Genomic DNA, 18,973 nt, shown 5'->3' with positions numbered 1-18,973 from the left:
AGGATCTGCCATGCAGGTGAGATACTCTCGGTAGCTTGCTGGGCTCTCCGAGAGGGGCAGAGGAATCGAACTCGGGTCGGCCATGTTGGCTGCATGCAAGGCAAACGCCCTACCGCTGTGCTATCGCTCCAGCCCCTAATAAACTGTCAGGAGTGGGATTCGAACCCACGCCTCCAGGGGAGACTGCGACCTGAACACAGCGCCTTAGACCGCTCAGCCATCCTGACTTATGCAGTTAGTACGGGTTATCTAATGGGGAGAAGGGGAGGAAATCTATATCCAAAATGGTTTACCAAAAGTTGAACTTGTTTTTCTTTCTATTGGCACATGGCCACATGGTTCTTTCCTAATGGTCTATGCTAGGCTTCTGCCTCCTAGTAAGAACATTCTCCTCAGAAACTACTAAGATACCAGCAAGGGAAAACCTATCTCTGATGGCTGCCTTGTGCCTCTTTACAGAAGCTTCTGGCAGAAGAGAGGTTTGTATCCATGGAAACCGACTCCGATGAAAAGCAGCTGCTCAATCAAATCCTGAATGCTGTGAAAGTGACGCCATCCCTCAATGAGGACCTGCAGGTGGAAGTGATGAAGGTTGGTTTGACGCCACTGAGTGATGTCATTGGGACTGGCATGCACCTGCCCTCCTAGTTATCATCACAATCCATTATGCCCCTGCCAGCTTTCCCTTCCTTTTGGATTTGGTGATTTGAGCATACTTCTGGAGGATTGTTCCCCAGAATTACCTTGAATACTAAACAGAAATGATAAATAAGTAAAAAGGTACACTTTCAATAAATCTGAATTTTTGACCTGATCTGGCATATCAAATACTATTAGGAAACGGATGTATTGCCTTTAAGGAAACATCTGTGGGTAGGTCTAGCTATTCTGGGAGGATTGACTACCTGTTTTTGTTTAAAAAAAAAAGAGAGAAGACATAATGACTCTTTCACAATACTGAGGTTTTAGAATAGTCATTTTAAGGGAGGGAAGGCTATCCTTGGGAGCCATATCAGAGTCACATCTTTCTCACCACCTCAAATTATATGAACTTTATCATCCACATTGCAATAACCACTACCCCTTAACTCTCCTCCCAGACCCTATTGGGAGGTAATTTTGTGGGGTGACTGAGAGTGTGCTGAAGTCAGCCTATCTGGGTTTGAATCCTTATTTGAATCCTTACTAGCAGGATGTCCTTGAACACAAATAGCCCTTAGCCACTCTGTGTCTTGAGTCCTTCATGTAGAAAAAATGGTAGGTTGCACCTACCAGATTAACATTGTCGAAAAGATTCTCATCTCATTTCATATGGTTCAATATGCTTCAAGCACAGTTTCTGGCAAAGAGCAGGTGCGTCATATGAATTCTATACTGTACTACTCTTCTCCTACTCCTGCCACTACAACCTGCTGCTGCTGACTCACAATCTGTGTGGGTGAGTCCAGAAATATCCTTCCACAAAGCAGACATTGAGAATCGCCCAGCTAGCTGACAGATAGATCTCAATCCTCTTTAACCCTATTTGATGTTAGAATGTATTTATTGTTTCCCTTTTCCTTTGGCCTCCATTTAAAAGTTTGTTAAAGTTGCCCCCATTTTAATTGAGTTATTACTCTACAACGTGTATTACTACAAAATTATAAAAACACTTCTATATGTGTTTATGACTCATCACACCAGCCATCAAATTTTTAATGCCCACTCATCACCAAATAATCCTCTCTGCCCTTTCCTCTCACCATCCTCTTTCTATCCTGTGGCCACCATAGTTTTTTCCACATCTTTGTTTGCTTCTGTTATTTATATTATATATATATATAACAATCTGATAGTTTGTTTTTACTTCCTGACATTTCCTTAGCATAATAACCTCAAGTTCCATCCAGTTTGTCCCAAATGGCATGATTTCGGTTTTTTTTAATGACAGAGTATACATTGGGTGTATATATATATATCAAAACTTCTTTATCCAGTCATCAGTGTTTGGTTGATTCCAGTTTTTGGCTGTAGTGAATCATGCTACTATGAGAATATGGGGAACACATAGAAGCATATGGATATCTTTTTAACTTTTAAAAATTGATTGGGGTTCTGTGATTTACACTACTGTTAATGGTTTCCCATGCATTTAATTCCATGACACCACACCCTCCCTGGTGTATATGGGTATCCTTTTGAATTAGTATTCTCATATTTCTTCAGATAAATGGGAGTTATAGCTCTGTATTGTATGGTATTTCTTTCTTCGGTCTTTGTTTGGGGTATTTCTTGGCAGTGCTGGGGGAGTATGAGCTACTGGGGACTGAATTAGGAACACCTCAGGCAGAGAATGCGCTGAGTTCCTTTGCTCTATCTCCCTGGCTTCATTTCTATGTTTTATAGAAAGGCTTTCCATACTATTTCCATCAAATTGCATCCCACTATCAGCCTTTCACATAAATTTGATAAATATGTATGCATAGAAACCAAAAAATAACTACCTCTAGACTCATTTTTCTTCTGACTGCGTGCTGCCCCTGCAGAGGCAAGGCTGGTTGCCATGCTAATTGCTTTTGTTTTGCTTTTTTAGAAATAGAAAAGTTTATTGGAAAGTAGAAAGAAAAACTCCCCATGTGGGGAGGAACTTAGTATATTACTAATTAAACTAGGGCTCATTTTGTGGGTGTTTTTATTTTTTTATAGGAAAACCGGATCTTTGTGTTACAGAAAATACAGGAAGTTAAAGATAAGGGTATGTGTGTGTGTGTGTGTGTGTGCGTGCGCACATGCACACTCTTAGATAAGTGTGTGTGTATGCTCTTTTTAAATAAAAATTGGGCTTTTCAGTTTCTTATCAATTGACAAGAGTGTTACAGAGAGTGTAATTGCTTTTGTGACTTCTAAACGTAATCTCTTGAATCTCTCTTCAACTCTCAGGTCTCTATATACTGGAGAGTTGGGTGTCATACTAAGAGACATACTTCACAGATTCCTATCATTCTCTGAGAATCCAGATCTTTATGAAACATGGGATCTTGCATTAAAATTAAAATGAGAAATTACTCTTTAATTTTTTGCAAACTTTAGAGAAGCAAAAAAGCAAGATGTTTAATAGTTATGTCAAGAGTAACACCTGCTTTGAAAACTTAGATTTGTTTTCTATGACCAGCCCACAGTGCCTTCTGCTAGCCCTGCTAAGGAAAGTCATTGACACATGTTAAAATCCTGAAAACCATTGAGCACCCGTTTTAACACATTTGGTAAAGACACCAGCAGTTACCATAGTATGCGTGAGCAGTATCTGAGAAGTCAGAATCTGACTTGCTGTTCTTTAAAATTTAGAGTTTCATGATGCTAAAAGGAGAAAGTTGTGAGGCGGAGAGATAGTACAGTGGGGAGGGCACTTGTCTTGCACAGGTCTAACTGGGGTTTGATCCTTTGCATCTCATATGATTCCCTGAGCACCACCAGGAGTAATTACTGAGTGTAGAGCCAGAAGTAAGCCCTGAGCACCACAGGGGTGTAACCCCCCACACCCCAAATTGGGAATTGCTCCAAACTGCTACATGGTATGAAACTTAAACTAAACGCGGGAACTGGGAGGAAATGATTTTAATTCACATCAAGCCATGCCTTAAGCTAATTTATTTGTAGCATACTTTTATTATAGGGAAACGTTTGGTATCCCATTGACTAAAAATTGAATGAACTAACTAGAAATGATAGAGGTGATGCTTTAAGTGTTGAAGAAAACTTCTGAAAAGGCTGTGTGACTCGGATAGCCCAGAAATTAGTGTGCTGTGACTTATTTCTGAGGTTTGAACGATGTGTTGGAGGGGGGAGGGGGGCAGGGAGCAGAAACCTAAATCACAGGTCAAAGGTGCAACTTTCTTGCACAAGCACTTAAAATTTAATCCCGGCACTCATGTCCCTGTGAGCACATTGGGGCGTGCCGGGTGACCACCAATACCACTGCAAAAGCAGTGCCACATCACTGGAACCGGCCACGTTGGCTGAATATTGTCAGGATTGTTCTCTGGGTTCCGCCTTAGCACTACGTGGAAGACCCCAAATAAGTAGCTAGTTTGTTTTAGTATAAAGGTGTCCAGATTATAGTATTTCTGGTTTCAAAAGAATATAGTTTCAAATGGGTGAGTAGATCCAAAGTAAGGACGTTGAAAACTTTCATAAAGAGAATATGAATAGAAAGGCAGAGGATATTACATTTCTTGCAATCTGAGTGGTCAAAAGTCTTACTATAATAATAAATACTAGATTTACCCACTGACCTAGGATCATGTTTTTGTCACTGATATAATCAGCCTGCACTCAACAATTCAGTGCATTATAATATATTATGTATAATATATTAAGGATTATACATTATAATAGGTCTACTGAAAATAAATTATACATTTTATGCCATTTTTCTTAGCATGAAGAATTTCTGTTCCAACTTTGGTCATCTTCAAATGGGTGTCCCTCTTATCTTGATATTTTCTTAATAGTCATAGTGACCCAGAGAGGAACTTTTAGAGCCTGGTATGTGATCCAGTGGCAGAGCATATACCTTGGGGGTACGAGGGCCTGGATTAAGGCCCCTCCCCTGGCATTACAACACAAACTGGCAAAAACTCTTAAATTTATTTTTATTTGCTTACATCACTGTCACATGAAAATGCTTTGGACACCGATTGTCCTAGATAAAGAAATTGAAAAAATATTGTCACTGTCCCTGTCCTCCTGTTGTTCATTGATTTGCTCGAGTGGGCCCAATAACATTGTAAGACTTGTTACTGTGTTTGGCATATCGAATACGTCATGGGTAGCTTGCCAGGCTTTGCCGTGGAGATGGGGTTCTCTCGGCAGCTTGCCGGGCTCTCTGAGAGGGGCAGAAGAATCGAACTCGGGTTGGCTGGGTCGACCTTGTGCAAGGCAAACGCCCTACCCATTGTGCTGCCACTCCAGCCCCCCAAAAATATTGTACTATTCTTAAAGTCTACATTTCTATTACCTATGAAGGGTGTGTTTATTTATTCTCAGTGTTTCTCATAACTTATTTCTGAGCCAACTTATCTCAAGTAAATATGTCTTATAAAAATCCTCCCATCATGCTATATTATAAATATTTTTGGTAATGGTTTAAATGACTTTTATAGAAAATCTTTAAAATGAAATCTAATAGACAATTTCAAATCTTGCCTTGAGCATTCAGGTGAGATCAACTGCATCATGTATGTTTTATGCATGTCTATCTAATCACAGTGTAGAACATTTTTATAACTGATGCTAGGTCTTTGACAGAGCTGTATCATGCATTTTATTCACGTTTTGCTATCTGCCAGTGTTTATAAACATGAGAAATTGAACCTTGTCACACTCTCAAGAGTGTGAAGCATTTGTATTAAATTCCTGGAGAGAAAATAATATGGTTTCTCCTTTTAAAGATTTTCCCAAGATTGAAGAGAAACTAGCTAATAATGAAGTCCAAGATTCAGGTGGTGGTATTCTTTTTTAGAAAGGGCTGTGGACTTCCAGTTGGAGGGCTAAAAAAATCAATAATCTTTCTGACAAATTAAATGGGAAAGTGTTTAGACCATTTAGTCAAAGAACTATTCTGCATGATTTTACTCTCTGATAGGAGGGAAAGAAAATACAACTTGGAGTCATTGAAAGGGCTGTGGAATCTAAATAAAAATGTTATAGTTTGGACAAATAAAGTGTCAAAAATAAGCAAAAATAAGCAAAATAAGCAAAAAATAGATTGCCTTTGAAAGGGTTTAGTAGCTAATAGTGAACTCCTTAATATTTAGGTTACATAATGGTGTGCTTGGGTAACATTTTCCCATGTGTATGCCATTTCCATCACTGCCTTTTGCAGAAGCAGGAGCTCGGTACGTCACTAGTGACTTCTCTGGCTGTAGCAATTAGGACTTTTCCAAGCCTTCTTTATGATGGATAACCTTTAATGGAGCTATAAACTGATACAGCTGGCTGAGTCTTCAAAGTCTAAGGGGAATTATATCTGGCTCTCTGCCTCTGAGCATGTCAGAACTGTGAGCAATTTTGGGAGGGAAGACAGGCTTGATCAATACATAAAAATTCAATCCTGGATGCTGAGAAAGCATATGATAACTATGGTTATTGGATGTCTTATTGTTATGTACCTCTTTAGATACTGAGTATAAATATTGGTGAGCGCTTTACATTTTCAAAGGAGAAATGATGAGCTAATTATTTACTATGAATTATGCATCGGACACTCTGATAAATACATTTATCCTAAGATCATCGCTAGTGAAATGGCAAGGCCATTATTTGAACTGTAATTTAGCCTGAGATTGAACCTTGACTTCTAAGGCTATCCTGAAGGACTTGTGAGTGGGCTCCCCATTTACAGCCAGCACAGTCACATTCTGGCTGAACAGGATTAGGGAAGAGGCTTAGGAAAGAGGGACACTTTTGCTGGAATCTCCTTGAGCCTTGAGCAAATCTTAGTTACATGGTACTACTCATTTGTAAGAAAGGTTGGGAGGCCTGGTCCTCCTCTGGGGCAGCCATCTTTCTTTCTTTCTTTCTTTCTTTCTTTCTTTCTTTCTTTCTTTCTTCTTTCTTTCTTTCTTTCTTTCTTTCTTTTTCTCTCTATCTTCCTTCCTTCCTTCCTTCCTTCCTTCTTTCTTTTTCTTTTTTTTTGCTTTTTTGGGTCACACCTGGTGATGCGCAGGGGTTACTCCTGGATCTGCACTCAGGAATTACTCCTGGCAGTGCTCAAGGGACCATATGGAATGCTAGGAATCGAACCTGAGTCGGCCTCGTGCAAGGCAAACATGCTACCTGCTATGCTATTGCTCCAGCCCCTAGGGTAGTCATGTGCCTGGAGTTCTAGTCTTCGAAAAGATTAGAGTAGAATGGGGTTGAGAGAGAACTGGCAGTGATCCATGATTACACACCACAAGATGATCACTGCCAATATGATTTTCCCTCCATGTTGAAGGCGGCTAGCGTATCTCTACCATTATTATCTTTTTTTCTTGGGGGAAAGGAAGCATTCAGAGAGTATGAAGCTAACTGAGGCCTACTGATCTACCTGAAGTGGCCTATTTAGGGAAATTACTGTGCAGTCTTCCCAACTAATCCGTCTTAAATTATTGATTGGGGTACAACTGGAAGATTGCAAAGTAATTAGTAAATGAAAACTCATTACGTGTTGTTAGTATTGTCTTTATCTCGTTGGTGCATAACTGAGCATCTGGCACATGGCTTGCTAATTGTTTGTAATTTAGTTATTGACTAATGGAGAAGAGAAAGAAACACATGGAGTGGTTTCCAATGGCCCACCAGGATACATGACAATCAAAAGAACCTAAAATTGGGATTGTAGAAAATAGTCTGGGTGGCTTCAAAAAAGAGAAAGGGCAGTGTGGATGTGACAATCAGAGAGGAATAGGCCTCACATATCTTCAGGTTCTTATTTTTTAATACGTAAGTTGAAGTTGAGATGGTGTGGATACTAGAACATGTTCAGACAGTTGTTGACAATAGAATTTCCCTTTCAGCTACTTACATTTTTTCTGGGAAGTCTTCGTAACAAGGCTGAGTATATCTGGTCTTGTCATGTGTGGTTTTTGATTTTAGGTAGGTGGAAAAGACTTGCCAGACTCTGATTAGTGAACTGAAAGATTCATGAGAATAATAGAATTTATGAAAATAATGAAATATGAGGAGAGAGTGGAAGTCTCTACAGCAGAGAAAAATTCGTTGAGGATTCTTTTGTTCTGTTTTGGGGCCTTACTCCTGCCTCTGTGTTCAGATATCACTCTGGATGGGGCTCAGGGGACAATCTGGGATGCCCAAGATTGAGTTAAGGTTGTCTTTGTGCATGGCAAGCACCCAATCCACTGTATTGTTGCAGTTTCCATGGAGGATTCTTTAAGTGGTCAACTTTGTCTGCTGAAGTTGGAGAAAAGAATATTTTAAATGCCTTACAAGACAAGCATTAGGTCCTATTTAAACTTCCTATTTTTTTCCTTTTCAAAATATTTGGTAGCAAAGTGTCAAGAGCACAACTTCTGGAGCTAGAATTCTTGGTAACTTTGGGAAAATAATTTATTTGCATCTCAGTTTTCTGATCTCTAAAATGTGAGTAACTATGATAAATATGTCTTAGGGTTGTAATGAGTCTTAAATAAGTTGATATAGCAAAAATGACTAGAACCTGTAATGTGACCAGTACTAACTCTCATTATTGTTGAAGTTATTAAAGATTGTTGCATAATAAATGAACACACCTGAACTCATTCAAATTATGACCCAAAGCATTAGAAATACCTTAGTATCCAGAGAATCTTCTCTTATCTCTTCTATATTCTCTCTCTACTCAGCCTCTAACAGGTAGTTTTCTTCAATAATAGAGAAAAATGTGTGTTCCTTCATACATATTTATGAGCCCAAAACAAAAAATATAATCATACTTACTACTATTGAAATGTGGTTCTCTAGCTTAGAGGAAGAGTTTTGTAAATTATTATATGTCAGCTAAGCCACCAGATATATTTAGGATTCTAACCATTAGCCATTATTCCAGAATCTACAGAAAACCTACTACTTAGTTTGTGCCAATAAGTTTCGGTTCCATTTTTTTAAGTAGGTAGTTTGGATATTCTGTAAGTTTTATAATTGTTAAATGTTTAACATTTAGGGAATCAAGTCTGGGTTATTTCTTTAAAACATCTCTCTTGAAGAGCTTCAATGCTTAAAAGAACTGACTATAAAGTTATCAAAAGTTTCATATATATAGGAGCAGAAACATCTGCGATGAGATGGCCATCCTGGAGAATGTCAGAGAGGGGAAAAAAAGGAGAAAGGAACAGATTGAGGAAATTTACTTCTTGAAAATCCAGCTGTGAGATTAGATGAAAACATGTTGTTATAACTTAACCTAAAAAGAGATATTATTTTACTTTTAATTTTTAACTTAGATTTTATTTTCATTGGTTTGTTCATTTACTGTATTTTATTACCAATAATATATAAAATATATAAAATAATATATAAAAAAAGCCAAGGCCATGCTGGGACCACTCTCCACACACTTGGATGAGCCTCACGCATAAAAGAACTGGCAGAGGAACCCAGGTGTGTGGGACCCGGGGCTGAGATCTCCAAGCCTGCACGGTTTGGGACTGGACCTGACAGTAGCTAGACAGTTACACCCACCAACTGCCCTGTAACTCCAACAACGGCCAGGATCCAGAGATTATCGCACTCAGCCCCCGGAAGCACGTGGCCGCGTGACATCTTATCATCTCATTCCTACTTTGGACAAACTGGCAGGCTACCCAATGTAACCTGCCCACACGGCAGAGTCTGGCAAACTCCCCGTGGTATACCCAATATGCCAAATACCAGTAACAATGATGGGTGTCATTCTCCTAACCCTGAAAGAGCCTTGAATATGGAACTTTAAAAAAAAAAAAATCTCAGGGCTAGGACGAAGGAGACGTTACTGGGGCCTGCTCGAGGCAATCGACAAACAACAGGATGGTCGTGATCATGAATATATAAAAATTTGTAGGAATAAAAGCAAACCGTTCAAAGACAAGAGTCTATAATCTGATAAGAAAGCCATAAAGATCCATACAGATTGTATACCTCAAGGTAGTTGTGCATGTTGCAATAGAAGAAAAATTCAATAGGAAAATTCAGGAGAAGCTATGCTCATCAGCATTTGATAAATATTTCAAGAAGGGGATGCTGCTTGCATTGGACTTGAAAGTTGTGTGGAATCAGACACTTACACCAGGAAGAACACATTCTTCATAGAGAAGGAAATTTCTGGAGATGGAAAAGCAGAGTATGAATCAGGATTTGGGAGAAATAGATGATCCTCAAGAGGAAGTTGAAGTCTAGTGTCCCAAGTTGGGAAGCAACAGGAATGGCAAGTCTGCCCAGAGTAAGCGAGAAAGTGACATGGGGTGACCTGGGTTTTAGGTGTAGAGCATGGAGAAGAGTTCTGTAGGATGGCTTGGGAATCAGCAGAACCTAGTGGAGACAATATAGTGAGAACCTAAACAACAGTTCCAAGGATTCATTCCAGGTTGGTGGCTGTAGGAAGAAATCCAGCAGCCAAGTGCACCAATCTGATTTGCAGAGAATCAGGAACATTGGCAGTGTATAGCTGAAAAAAGGAAAATCCAGGATGATTCTAGAACTTGATGCTAGACTTTCTGAGTTAAAGGATTTCAGAGGTTAACTTGTGAAGTAAGTAGTGTGTTCATGTTGCCAGAGGCGAAATAATTATATTTTGAAGGAGTAGTTTAAAGAACAGAAAGAAATGTAGCACATTTGGACCTTTCAAAATAGAAAAAGTTAATGATATATTTCATTTTCATGTTTCATTTTTTTGTATGTTTATTTTTAAACATGTCATTTTATATTATAGTTATAACGTATATCTAGGATTTTTATTTTTTTAGGTATAAAATTAAGATTTCACTTATTTTAGATCATACATATTTTTCATGTGACTATTCCTTTGAATATAGTCTAATAGTTGCATAATTAAGAATTTTAGAGTAGGAAGTAGTGTTTGCTATTTACTATATTAGAGACTTAATGAGTTTGGTGTTTTTTTTTATGAATTTGCATATATTCCTTTGTGGTGTTCAGCAACTCATCTTTAGGACTAGAAGTTGGGAAAATATTGACCAAAAATAAATTTGTGAGACTTCTGAATAGAGATCAATAATGAAAGCTTGTCAAGCACTAGAACTTAGAGGGAGAAGAGAATAATTGTCATTTCTTTGTTCGTGCCAGTTATCTAGGTTCTTGATAAATTAATACATGTTTCCTCTGTGGATATCAATGGTTCAGTGTTTTCTAAGAGCACATTTGATAAATATAAACAAATCACAATCTTACTACTAGTGGCAACAGAGACCAGAAAAAATCCTAAGCCATGACCATAAGTCAGTGAGTCGTGTGCATTGTTTTCTAAAGTGGGTGCTCAGGAATTTTAGTGCAATCTTCTATTGGCTAGAAAAACAAATCTCTCAGAATAGCCATTTACCAGAAAGGGATTTCTCTAATTATCTATCACGTGAGCCTGAAGTAAGTCCATTTTAGTCACGAGTGGTAAAAACTTCATGCATTAAAGTGATTTTGCCCATTTTCATTGGATCAAAATTTAAATTGGGGTTGTAACAAAACTCCTATTATATGTTACTTTCACCCCTGGATCTACAAAATTTGGTGCAGGTTGAAAGACTCTCATGGTCCCTTCTCGAAGTCCTGGATCTGAACTTCAGAATGGACAAAAGGAGACGTTGATTCTCAGTTCTGCCCATAAAGCACCTGCAGGAGTAGAGGTCTGAGCAGTGGTTCTGAACAGAGGACCCTTTTGCCCTACATGAGACATGTTGATGCCTGGATCCATGTAAAGGCATGAATGCTGCTAAACATCCTATATAGTATGCATAAGACAGCTATACCCTGTCTCCCCCCCCCCCCCGCCCCGCTCCCAAGAATCATTTGATCCAAGAAGGCAGTGATACAGAGCTTGAAAAATTTTTGATGAAATGAAGGCAGAAGGGAAAAGATAGGTTTAATTTTTTATATAAAATTGTTCACAGTGATTTATTACATTCAGTATTCCAATACCAATTCCACCACTGTTACACCTTCCCATCACCACAATTTCCTATTTTCCCAACCATCCCCCAAAGTCTGCCCAGATAGCAGGCCCTGAATGATTTATTTTGCATTGCTTATTATGATTAATTCACTAAAAATGATCAAAATAGATTTCCTTAAAAGAAAGTGTGTGACAATTATGGTATCTCACCCTGGAGCCATTAAGATCTTGTTTGATGTAAAGTAGAAGGCAACCTATCTCGATTATGAAAATATTAATATACAAGGCTTAACCTGACATGTTTAATTTTAAAAATGCATAAACGTGTTTTAAATTTAGATAGGAAAATTCCCCTAAAATTCGTTTACTTCACTCCCTGCTCCCACCACCCTCGATAAACATTCTGCTATCTTCAGGAGACTGCCACTGACTCTCAGTAGAGCTACCTGCCTCCTATGCCTGAGGCCCTGGGTTCCATCCCCAGCCCCAGAAACTAAACAGAAGATTGGCAAGCTCGAGCCTGCTCTGTTGTGAGTGCCTGGAGTCTCAGAGAAAGAATCTGTTTCCATGATAACCTTAGAGGCACATCTGAGCACATCATACTCCCCTGCGTTGCACCTGCAGGGGTTGGCTCATGCCCTGAAACCCATAGAACATCATATGGCACCTCAGTGCCAGAATTTTCTGTTCTATCTTTGGCAATCCAGACAGTAAAAAAAAAGAGCTGGGGGTGTTTAGAAGGAATGAAAATTATGCAACCACTTTTAATTTCATGAATTTTCAAGTTAGTATACATGAAAGGCCAGAAAGAAAAGTGAGCATTCAATCACAAAACTGAATTTTCCGTCAGAACCAGAGCATGTGGAGGAGCAGCATAGTCAAATGTGCCTGTTGCCAGAAATTCAAGAGTCTGCTTCTTTTTATGTCCCAGGCAAGAGAAAGTCTCCTAGGCTGGATTTAAATTTTTTACCATTTTCTTTGAGCCCTCGTAGGATGTTTTGGCGTGAGTGTGATTTGTACGTAACATCTGATGTTTGGGAGAATGAAAGTGTAGTCACCTCCAGAAACGTGCATGTAAATTAAGATAATGTTAATAACGTAAGAAAGAGTAGGGGCAAGAAGACTAACTCAAGTGATAGAGCTTATACCTAGCATGTGCAAAGTCCTGAATTTGATCCCTAGCACAACTGTGACCCTCCCCATGCACTGTTGGGTGGAACTCCCATAAAAATTTTTTTAAAAAAAGGTAAAAAAAACAATTCTTGTTTATTCAACATGCTCCACATGCGCATTGTATTTACTTTTTCACGGAATCCCTGTCTTCTTCCTTGGGTGTGATTATTAGTTATATGAGTCACAAAATGTTCAATTTAGAGTGTCATGAAGAGAAGAGAACATGATGAGATCTAGTGTTAGACCCTAAGGATGGGGTATTTTCCCAGTCATCATTCTCATCACAACTTACTATAATCCCTTCTGTGTAACCAAAAGCTCAGGTTTGTCTTTTTCACTGACTACTAGTTGGAGCGATAGCACAGCGGGTAGGGCATTTGTCTTGCATGTGGCAGACCCGGGTTTGATTCCTCCATCCCTCTCGGAGAGCCCAGCAAGCTACTGAGAGTATCCTGCCCACACAGCAGAGCCTGGCAAGCTCCCATAGTGTATTTGATATGCCAAAAACAGTAACAAGTCTCACAATGGAGACGTTACTGGTGCCCGCACGAGCAAATCAATGAACAATGGGAGGACAGTGCTACAGTGCTACTGTTTGCTTAATTCTTGGCATTAGTCAAACTCCTAATCACATCTCAATAAACACAGTGGATGAGAGAACGAGAGTCTGATTAGCACACCCAGGTGGATATAAACGGATTGCTTTCTAATGTAAGTTCAGGAATTGCTTCTTCCCTCCCAGAGTCCCTGGACATGGTTTAATAGTGGATACATTTGGAACCTTGGCAGAAATGAGAAGCTCTCAGATGGTACCTTTGTCTGTGTTGAGTGCAGAGCACAATGAAAGCTGTCAGGCAAGGAATTGCCATCTATCTCGTGGGAGACACCCTCTGGTTAGTAGAGCGGATTTTCTCCCTTTCAAAGGAAGGTTCTGTTAGAATATTCATCCTGAAAGAAGGCTTACTGAATTCTGATTTCCCTGCCAGCTCTTCTGATTTCCCAAACTGCCTTTTAGCCATTCATACCTCCTGGCTGTGATATTCAGCTTCCCAGGACATTTTTTTTTCTGCACCTCATAAGCTTTCTTATCACCTTATCTGGTTATTTTACAATCATAATTGGGCACATAGAGGCAATCCACAGTGCTGTGGATTCAGTGTGTGGTTGATGATTTATACGACATAGCAGGATGGGCACCAGCATGGGCCAAGACTCCCACATCCCAGAGCCTAGCACCCAATTGTGTACACCTGGTGTGAACCCAAAAGTCAGGCCTTACTACTAGAAGGTTCTGAGCCTAATGAAGGATGGTGGGGACACCCACATTCAAGCTGTGTATCTAAACTGCTTTACATAAATCCCAGAGACTAAAACCTTTGCATTTTTTCCTCCTTCTCTGGTAGCCACTTCTATAACAGTATTATCTTAGAGTATTCATTTTAAACAAGGCATGCATTCTATAAAACATGTGATTTTGTTAATACTGCATCTACGACCTTGTGAAGTATATGGGGATGATGAGGTTTGGGTTTGGCTTGGTGGAATTTACTTATTTATTTTTTTTATTGAATCACCATGAGATACACAATTACAAAAGTGTTCACGATTGGCTTTCAGTCATACAGTGTTCCAACACCCATCCCTCACAAGTGTACATTTCCCATTACCAATGTCCCCAGTTTCCCTCCAGTCACTCCCATCCCCCAGACCCCCCAGCCTGCCTCTATAGCAGGCACTTTTCTTCTTTTTCTCTTTTCTTTTTGCAATATTATAGTTTGCAATACAGGTTCTGAGAGGTTACCATGTTTGTTCCTTTACCTGTTTTCAGCACTCAGTTCTTATCCAGAGTGATCATTTCCAACTGTCATTGTCTTAGTGGTCTCTTCTCCATCCCAACTGCCTTCTTCCCCAACACCTGAGGCAGGCTTCCAACCATGGACCAATCCTCCTGGCCCTTGTTTCTACTGTCCTTGGATATAAGCTATCCCACAAATGAGTGCAATCATTTATTTGTTTTTTAAATTTTATTAGTGAAACACCATGAGGTACAGTTATAGACTTACAAATTTTTGTGCTTGGGTTTCAATTATACAATGATCAAGTACCCATCCCTCCACCAGTGCCCATTTTCCACCACCACTGATCCCAGTATCCCTCCCGTTCCCCATCCCCCCATCCTATTTGATTTGGTTTTGACAGTAGGGATTGTTCTTGCTTTATATTTGTGACCCTACAGCAACAAGAACTTAGTTATGATTTGGGTTGAATTGGGGCCTGAAAGTCAAGCGTGCGTAATGAGGGAGGAAGTAGAACTGTAGCAGAGAGGGCCCCCTCTCTTTGGCACCAGGAAATGGGGTTTGAGATAAATGATAGAGTGAAGTGGCAGAAGATTATGCCCTTTTACTTAAAATATGCCGATCCATGAGAGACTTGTTGAATCTCTCCGAAGAGGCAGCAGGAGGGCAGGCACCGTGTACTCTGTTTAACACCCTCACACCACTCCTTCACTCTTCTCCATCTTATGGCAGTTTTCAGGGGAAAGGGATAGGGATATTGAACAAAATTACACCCCAATGAACCATGGAATCACAGACCCCAATTTTGCCACTATCAAAAGAAACATGTTAGGCCTGACTTCACAACTCTGCTCTATAAGATGGTCTCAGGACAGCATGTCCCCGATGAAGAACCCCATCATGTCAATGAAGTGCTCTTAGAGAAGGATTAATCCAAGCAACATACCTGTCATTTTATGTGAAATGGGGAGGGTGGGGAGGAGAAGACGGTCACTTTCTCCTGATCTGCCTCTGCCACCTGGAACCCAGGGTTACTGGGTTAACATCATAGAAAGGAATTTCAGGAGTAGATGAGCAGTGGAGTTAAACAGATTTTATCTGGAGATTTTTGAAGGGGGGGGAGAGAGAGAGAGACAGAGAGACAGAGAGACAGAGAGACAGAGAGACAGAGAGAGAGAGAGTAATGTGCTTAATAGAGAACTCAGGCTTCTCCAAGGGCAGAGAGAGTTCCTACACACATCCCAGCATTAGATATGGAAGCATGAACGTGCACATCTCAAGAGGGAAGATACAGGTGACACATGTGCTCGGATACTGCATATGCTAGACCACATGGGCACAAGCAACACGTGGGCAGCATATGTGCACCCTTCCTTTGTTCAGGGTGACTTTTATAGGGTTTTTCCAACCTGCCCCAACCTGGGGCTTCTATCTAGGAAAAAGTTCGTTGCTAAGGCGTTGCCAATAGGGGTTAGGGTTGGGAGTGGTGATCGTCTTCATTGAAATTCCTTCCCTGGCCTTTTGTTTCTGCTGGAGCTTCTCTGGGGAGGGGGTGTCCAGCCTTTTCTGGGTCTGCTGCCGGCCTGGTGAAAGTCTTATCAAGACTTATCAGTTCCTGCTTTCTGCAAGATTGGATTTTTGCAACTTCAGGGCTATTACTTCCCAGGAAATTTACTGCCATTGCCTTGGGAGGGGGGCTTCCCTATCTGCCTGCCTACCTCCATCATCATCTCGTTTTCATTTTCCACCTCTGCCCCAAATTCTAGGCACGGTGCCTGGTTCTTACTAACTTTTATAAAGTACCACTTTCTCTTTTCCAGTCTGATCGTTCAGGGTCTCTGGGCATGTTTTTAATGGATGCATTACTCCTGGTACTTAGTAGGCCATCAGTCATTGTTTTGCAGTGACTCGGGTTTTTATTAGCCTTCAGATCCCTGTCTCCCTTTTGGCTTCCCTGCCTATGTTCCTGTTCCCACTCCCACTCCTCTTAGCTCATTTACGGACACAGTGCCAGCAAGCTAGCTTGCAAGACCCGGTCACTCCGGCTCCTATTGTTCCATGATAATGTTGTCAATATGCTTTAATGTGCCTGCCAGGGATGTAGTTTTAATGGAATTGCCACCCCCATTTAGGCGCTCCTTCCTGTTTTCCTTGAGGCCAGCATGCACAGAATGTGAATCTAAACATTTCACCTTCTCATCATGCAACAGGAGTCAGACACTTTCAATTAACTGGTCGCTGGTGGCCCCAAGATTCATCACCCCTCCCCCCCAAGTCTGTGTTTTAATCCAGTGAATTGATACTGCCTGGGGACTGGGCGCACTTGCACTTTCCCGGGTAATCGCTTCTGATACATCCTTTCTGTCTGCCACAGCATCCTCCCTGGAGTCTGTGCCCTTTCTGTTTCTTGTGAGTCACAGGGGGCCTTGGGCATTGTCAGCCTGCAATTAAAACCTGCTGTATTCTCAGCACCACAGACAGCAAACACTCAAGGAGTTCCCTTCCTTTAAGGTTCTTCCCCTTTTATTATTTGGCCTTGTTTCATTTTCACCTATTTCTCAGTGCTGGTAGCAGACACTGGGTATAGAGAAGCTTCCTTTATTTATTTATTTATTTATTTTCTTTTTGGGTCACACCCAGCGATGCTCAGGAGTCACTCCTGGCTTTGTACTCAGGAATTACTCCTGGCAGTGCTTGGGCAGCATCTACATAGGATGCTGGGGATCAAACCTGGGTCTGCCTTGTGCAAGGCAAATGCCCTACCCGCTGTACCCTTGCTCTGGCACCAGAGAAGCTTCCTTTAAAGATAAAAAGTACTTCTAAAATTACCTACTTGGAAACATAAAGATAGAATTTTATAGACGTATCACCAAGCAAGATCCAGCCTAAGTGTTATAGGGTAAAGGTGAACTTCTTAGAAATCTGTATTTAAATGGTGCCCTATGGTGGGAATCTTTAGTTAAATTACAACAGTGTTGCTCAGGAAATCAGTATTTTTCTTCCAAGTATGTGCAGATTGCACTGTTAGATCATAGAAATATCTGAATGCTTTTATTTTATTCTTTTTATGTATGAAAACACTATAATTTTGTATAAAGTATTTTATACGTATACAAAATGGAATTGTAGAACACTGTTAGCATGTACACCTGTAACGCTGATTTTTAAAACTGTCTGCCCCGACATAGAAAGATTGCATTCATCTGGGGAACATAAAGTAACAAAATAGGAGACTAACACCCAAGGATAGCTGTGATAGATACCAGGAGGTTCACTTTATGGCTTGGTGGCCAGCCGCACACTCTAGGGGTAAAGGCAGCTCAGATAGAGAAGGGAGCACCAAATAAAGGGTGTTGGAAAATTCCGCCCAGGATGGGAGATGCATGCTGAAAGTAGACTATAGACCGAACATGATTGCCACCCAATGTCTCTTTTTCAAACCATAGCACCCAAAAAGGCCCTCCCGTTGATCATCAATTTGCTCGAGCTGGCCCAATAACGTCTCCATTGGAGACTTTGTTGTTACTGTGTCTGGCATATCGAGCACCCAAAAGGAGAGAGACAACAAAAGGGAGTGCCCTGCCACAGAGGCAGGGTGGGATGGGGGGAGAGGGGGGTGGGAGGGATACTGGGATTGGTTGGTGGTGGTGTTTCACTAAAAAATAAATAAATAAATAAATTTCAATCTACCTCAAAAAAATAAATAAATAAAACTGCCTGCCCCTTATTTCTCTTATTTTAAAAGATTTTCAAAATGTAAAAAAAAAAAAATGATGAATGCAATTAGCTTTGATTGGGGACAGTGATCTTTGCCCTCTCTCTGGGAGCCAGGTCCCGCCCCTTATATTTGTTAGCTTTCTCTGTAACAACCAGAACTAAGTTCCTTGCCTCTTTGAGACTCTGAGTACCAAATAGCTCCCGCACCATTCCCTTCACCAATATCAAAGTTTTTCCAGTCACTAGGACAAACAGCTTGTACAGACAGAGAATGGGATGGGGTTTCAAATATGTCTTTCCTGATCTACCCTTAGCCCCCCCACTTCACCCCCCATGAGTGTTTGGACCAATGGAAGAAACATGATAGTCAGATCCATAAGTAACATTAATAATTAACCAGTTCAGATTCAAATACTTAGCATTATTCTTTTCACGCTGCAAAGTATTGCCAGTCTTTACTGTAAGAACTTAAATGATCGGAAGCCCGTATGGACTATCTCATTTCCCCACCTCTATAAATCACCCCACACCACCTCCAGCCATTCGCCCACTCTCCTGCCATGAAGCAGCATGAATTTTTTATCTTTATTTATTAAATTTTGGAGGGGAAGGGGGGTTGGCTCTACCCGCCAGTGCTCAGGGGACCATATACACTCTGCCAGAGATGCATTGC

At 40.5% G+C, this 18,973-nt stretch overlaps 1 protein-coding gene and 1 non-coding gene across 2 annotated transcripts in view; one reads left to right on the top strand and one right to left on the bottom strand.

The window, feature by feature from the left end:
* The window catches only part of ARFGEF3 (ARFGEF family member 3), a 171,985-nt gene that overhangs the window by 41,392 nt on the left and 111,620 nt on the right, over positions 1-18,973 (top strand). The window contains exon 4 of the mRNA XM_056125974.1: positions 460-591. Coding sequence (XP_055981949.1) covers positions 460-591 — 132 coding nt within the window. The remainder of the gene's footprint in view (positions 1-459; positions 592-18,973) is intronic.
* Positions 145-227, bottom strand: TRNAL-CAG (transfer RNA leucine (anticodon CAG)). Its single transcript has one exon. It is a non-coding gene; the product is annotated as a tRNA-Leu (tRNA).

Source organism: Sorex fumeus, unplaced genomic scaffold (genome assembly GCF_029834395.1).
Source record: "Sorex fumeus unplaced genomic scaffold, SorFum_2.1 ptg000061l, whole genome shotgun sequence".
Lineage (NCBI taxonomy): Eukaryota > Metazoa > Chordata > Mammalia > Eulipotyphla > Soricidae > Sorex > Sorex fumeus.
Note: the sequence above shows the minus strand (reverse complement) of the source record. Positions and strands in the feature narration are given on the sequence as shown.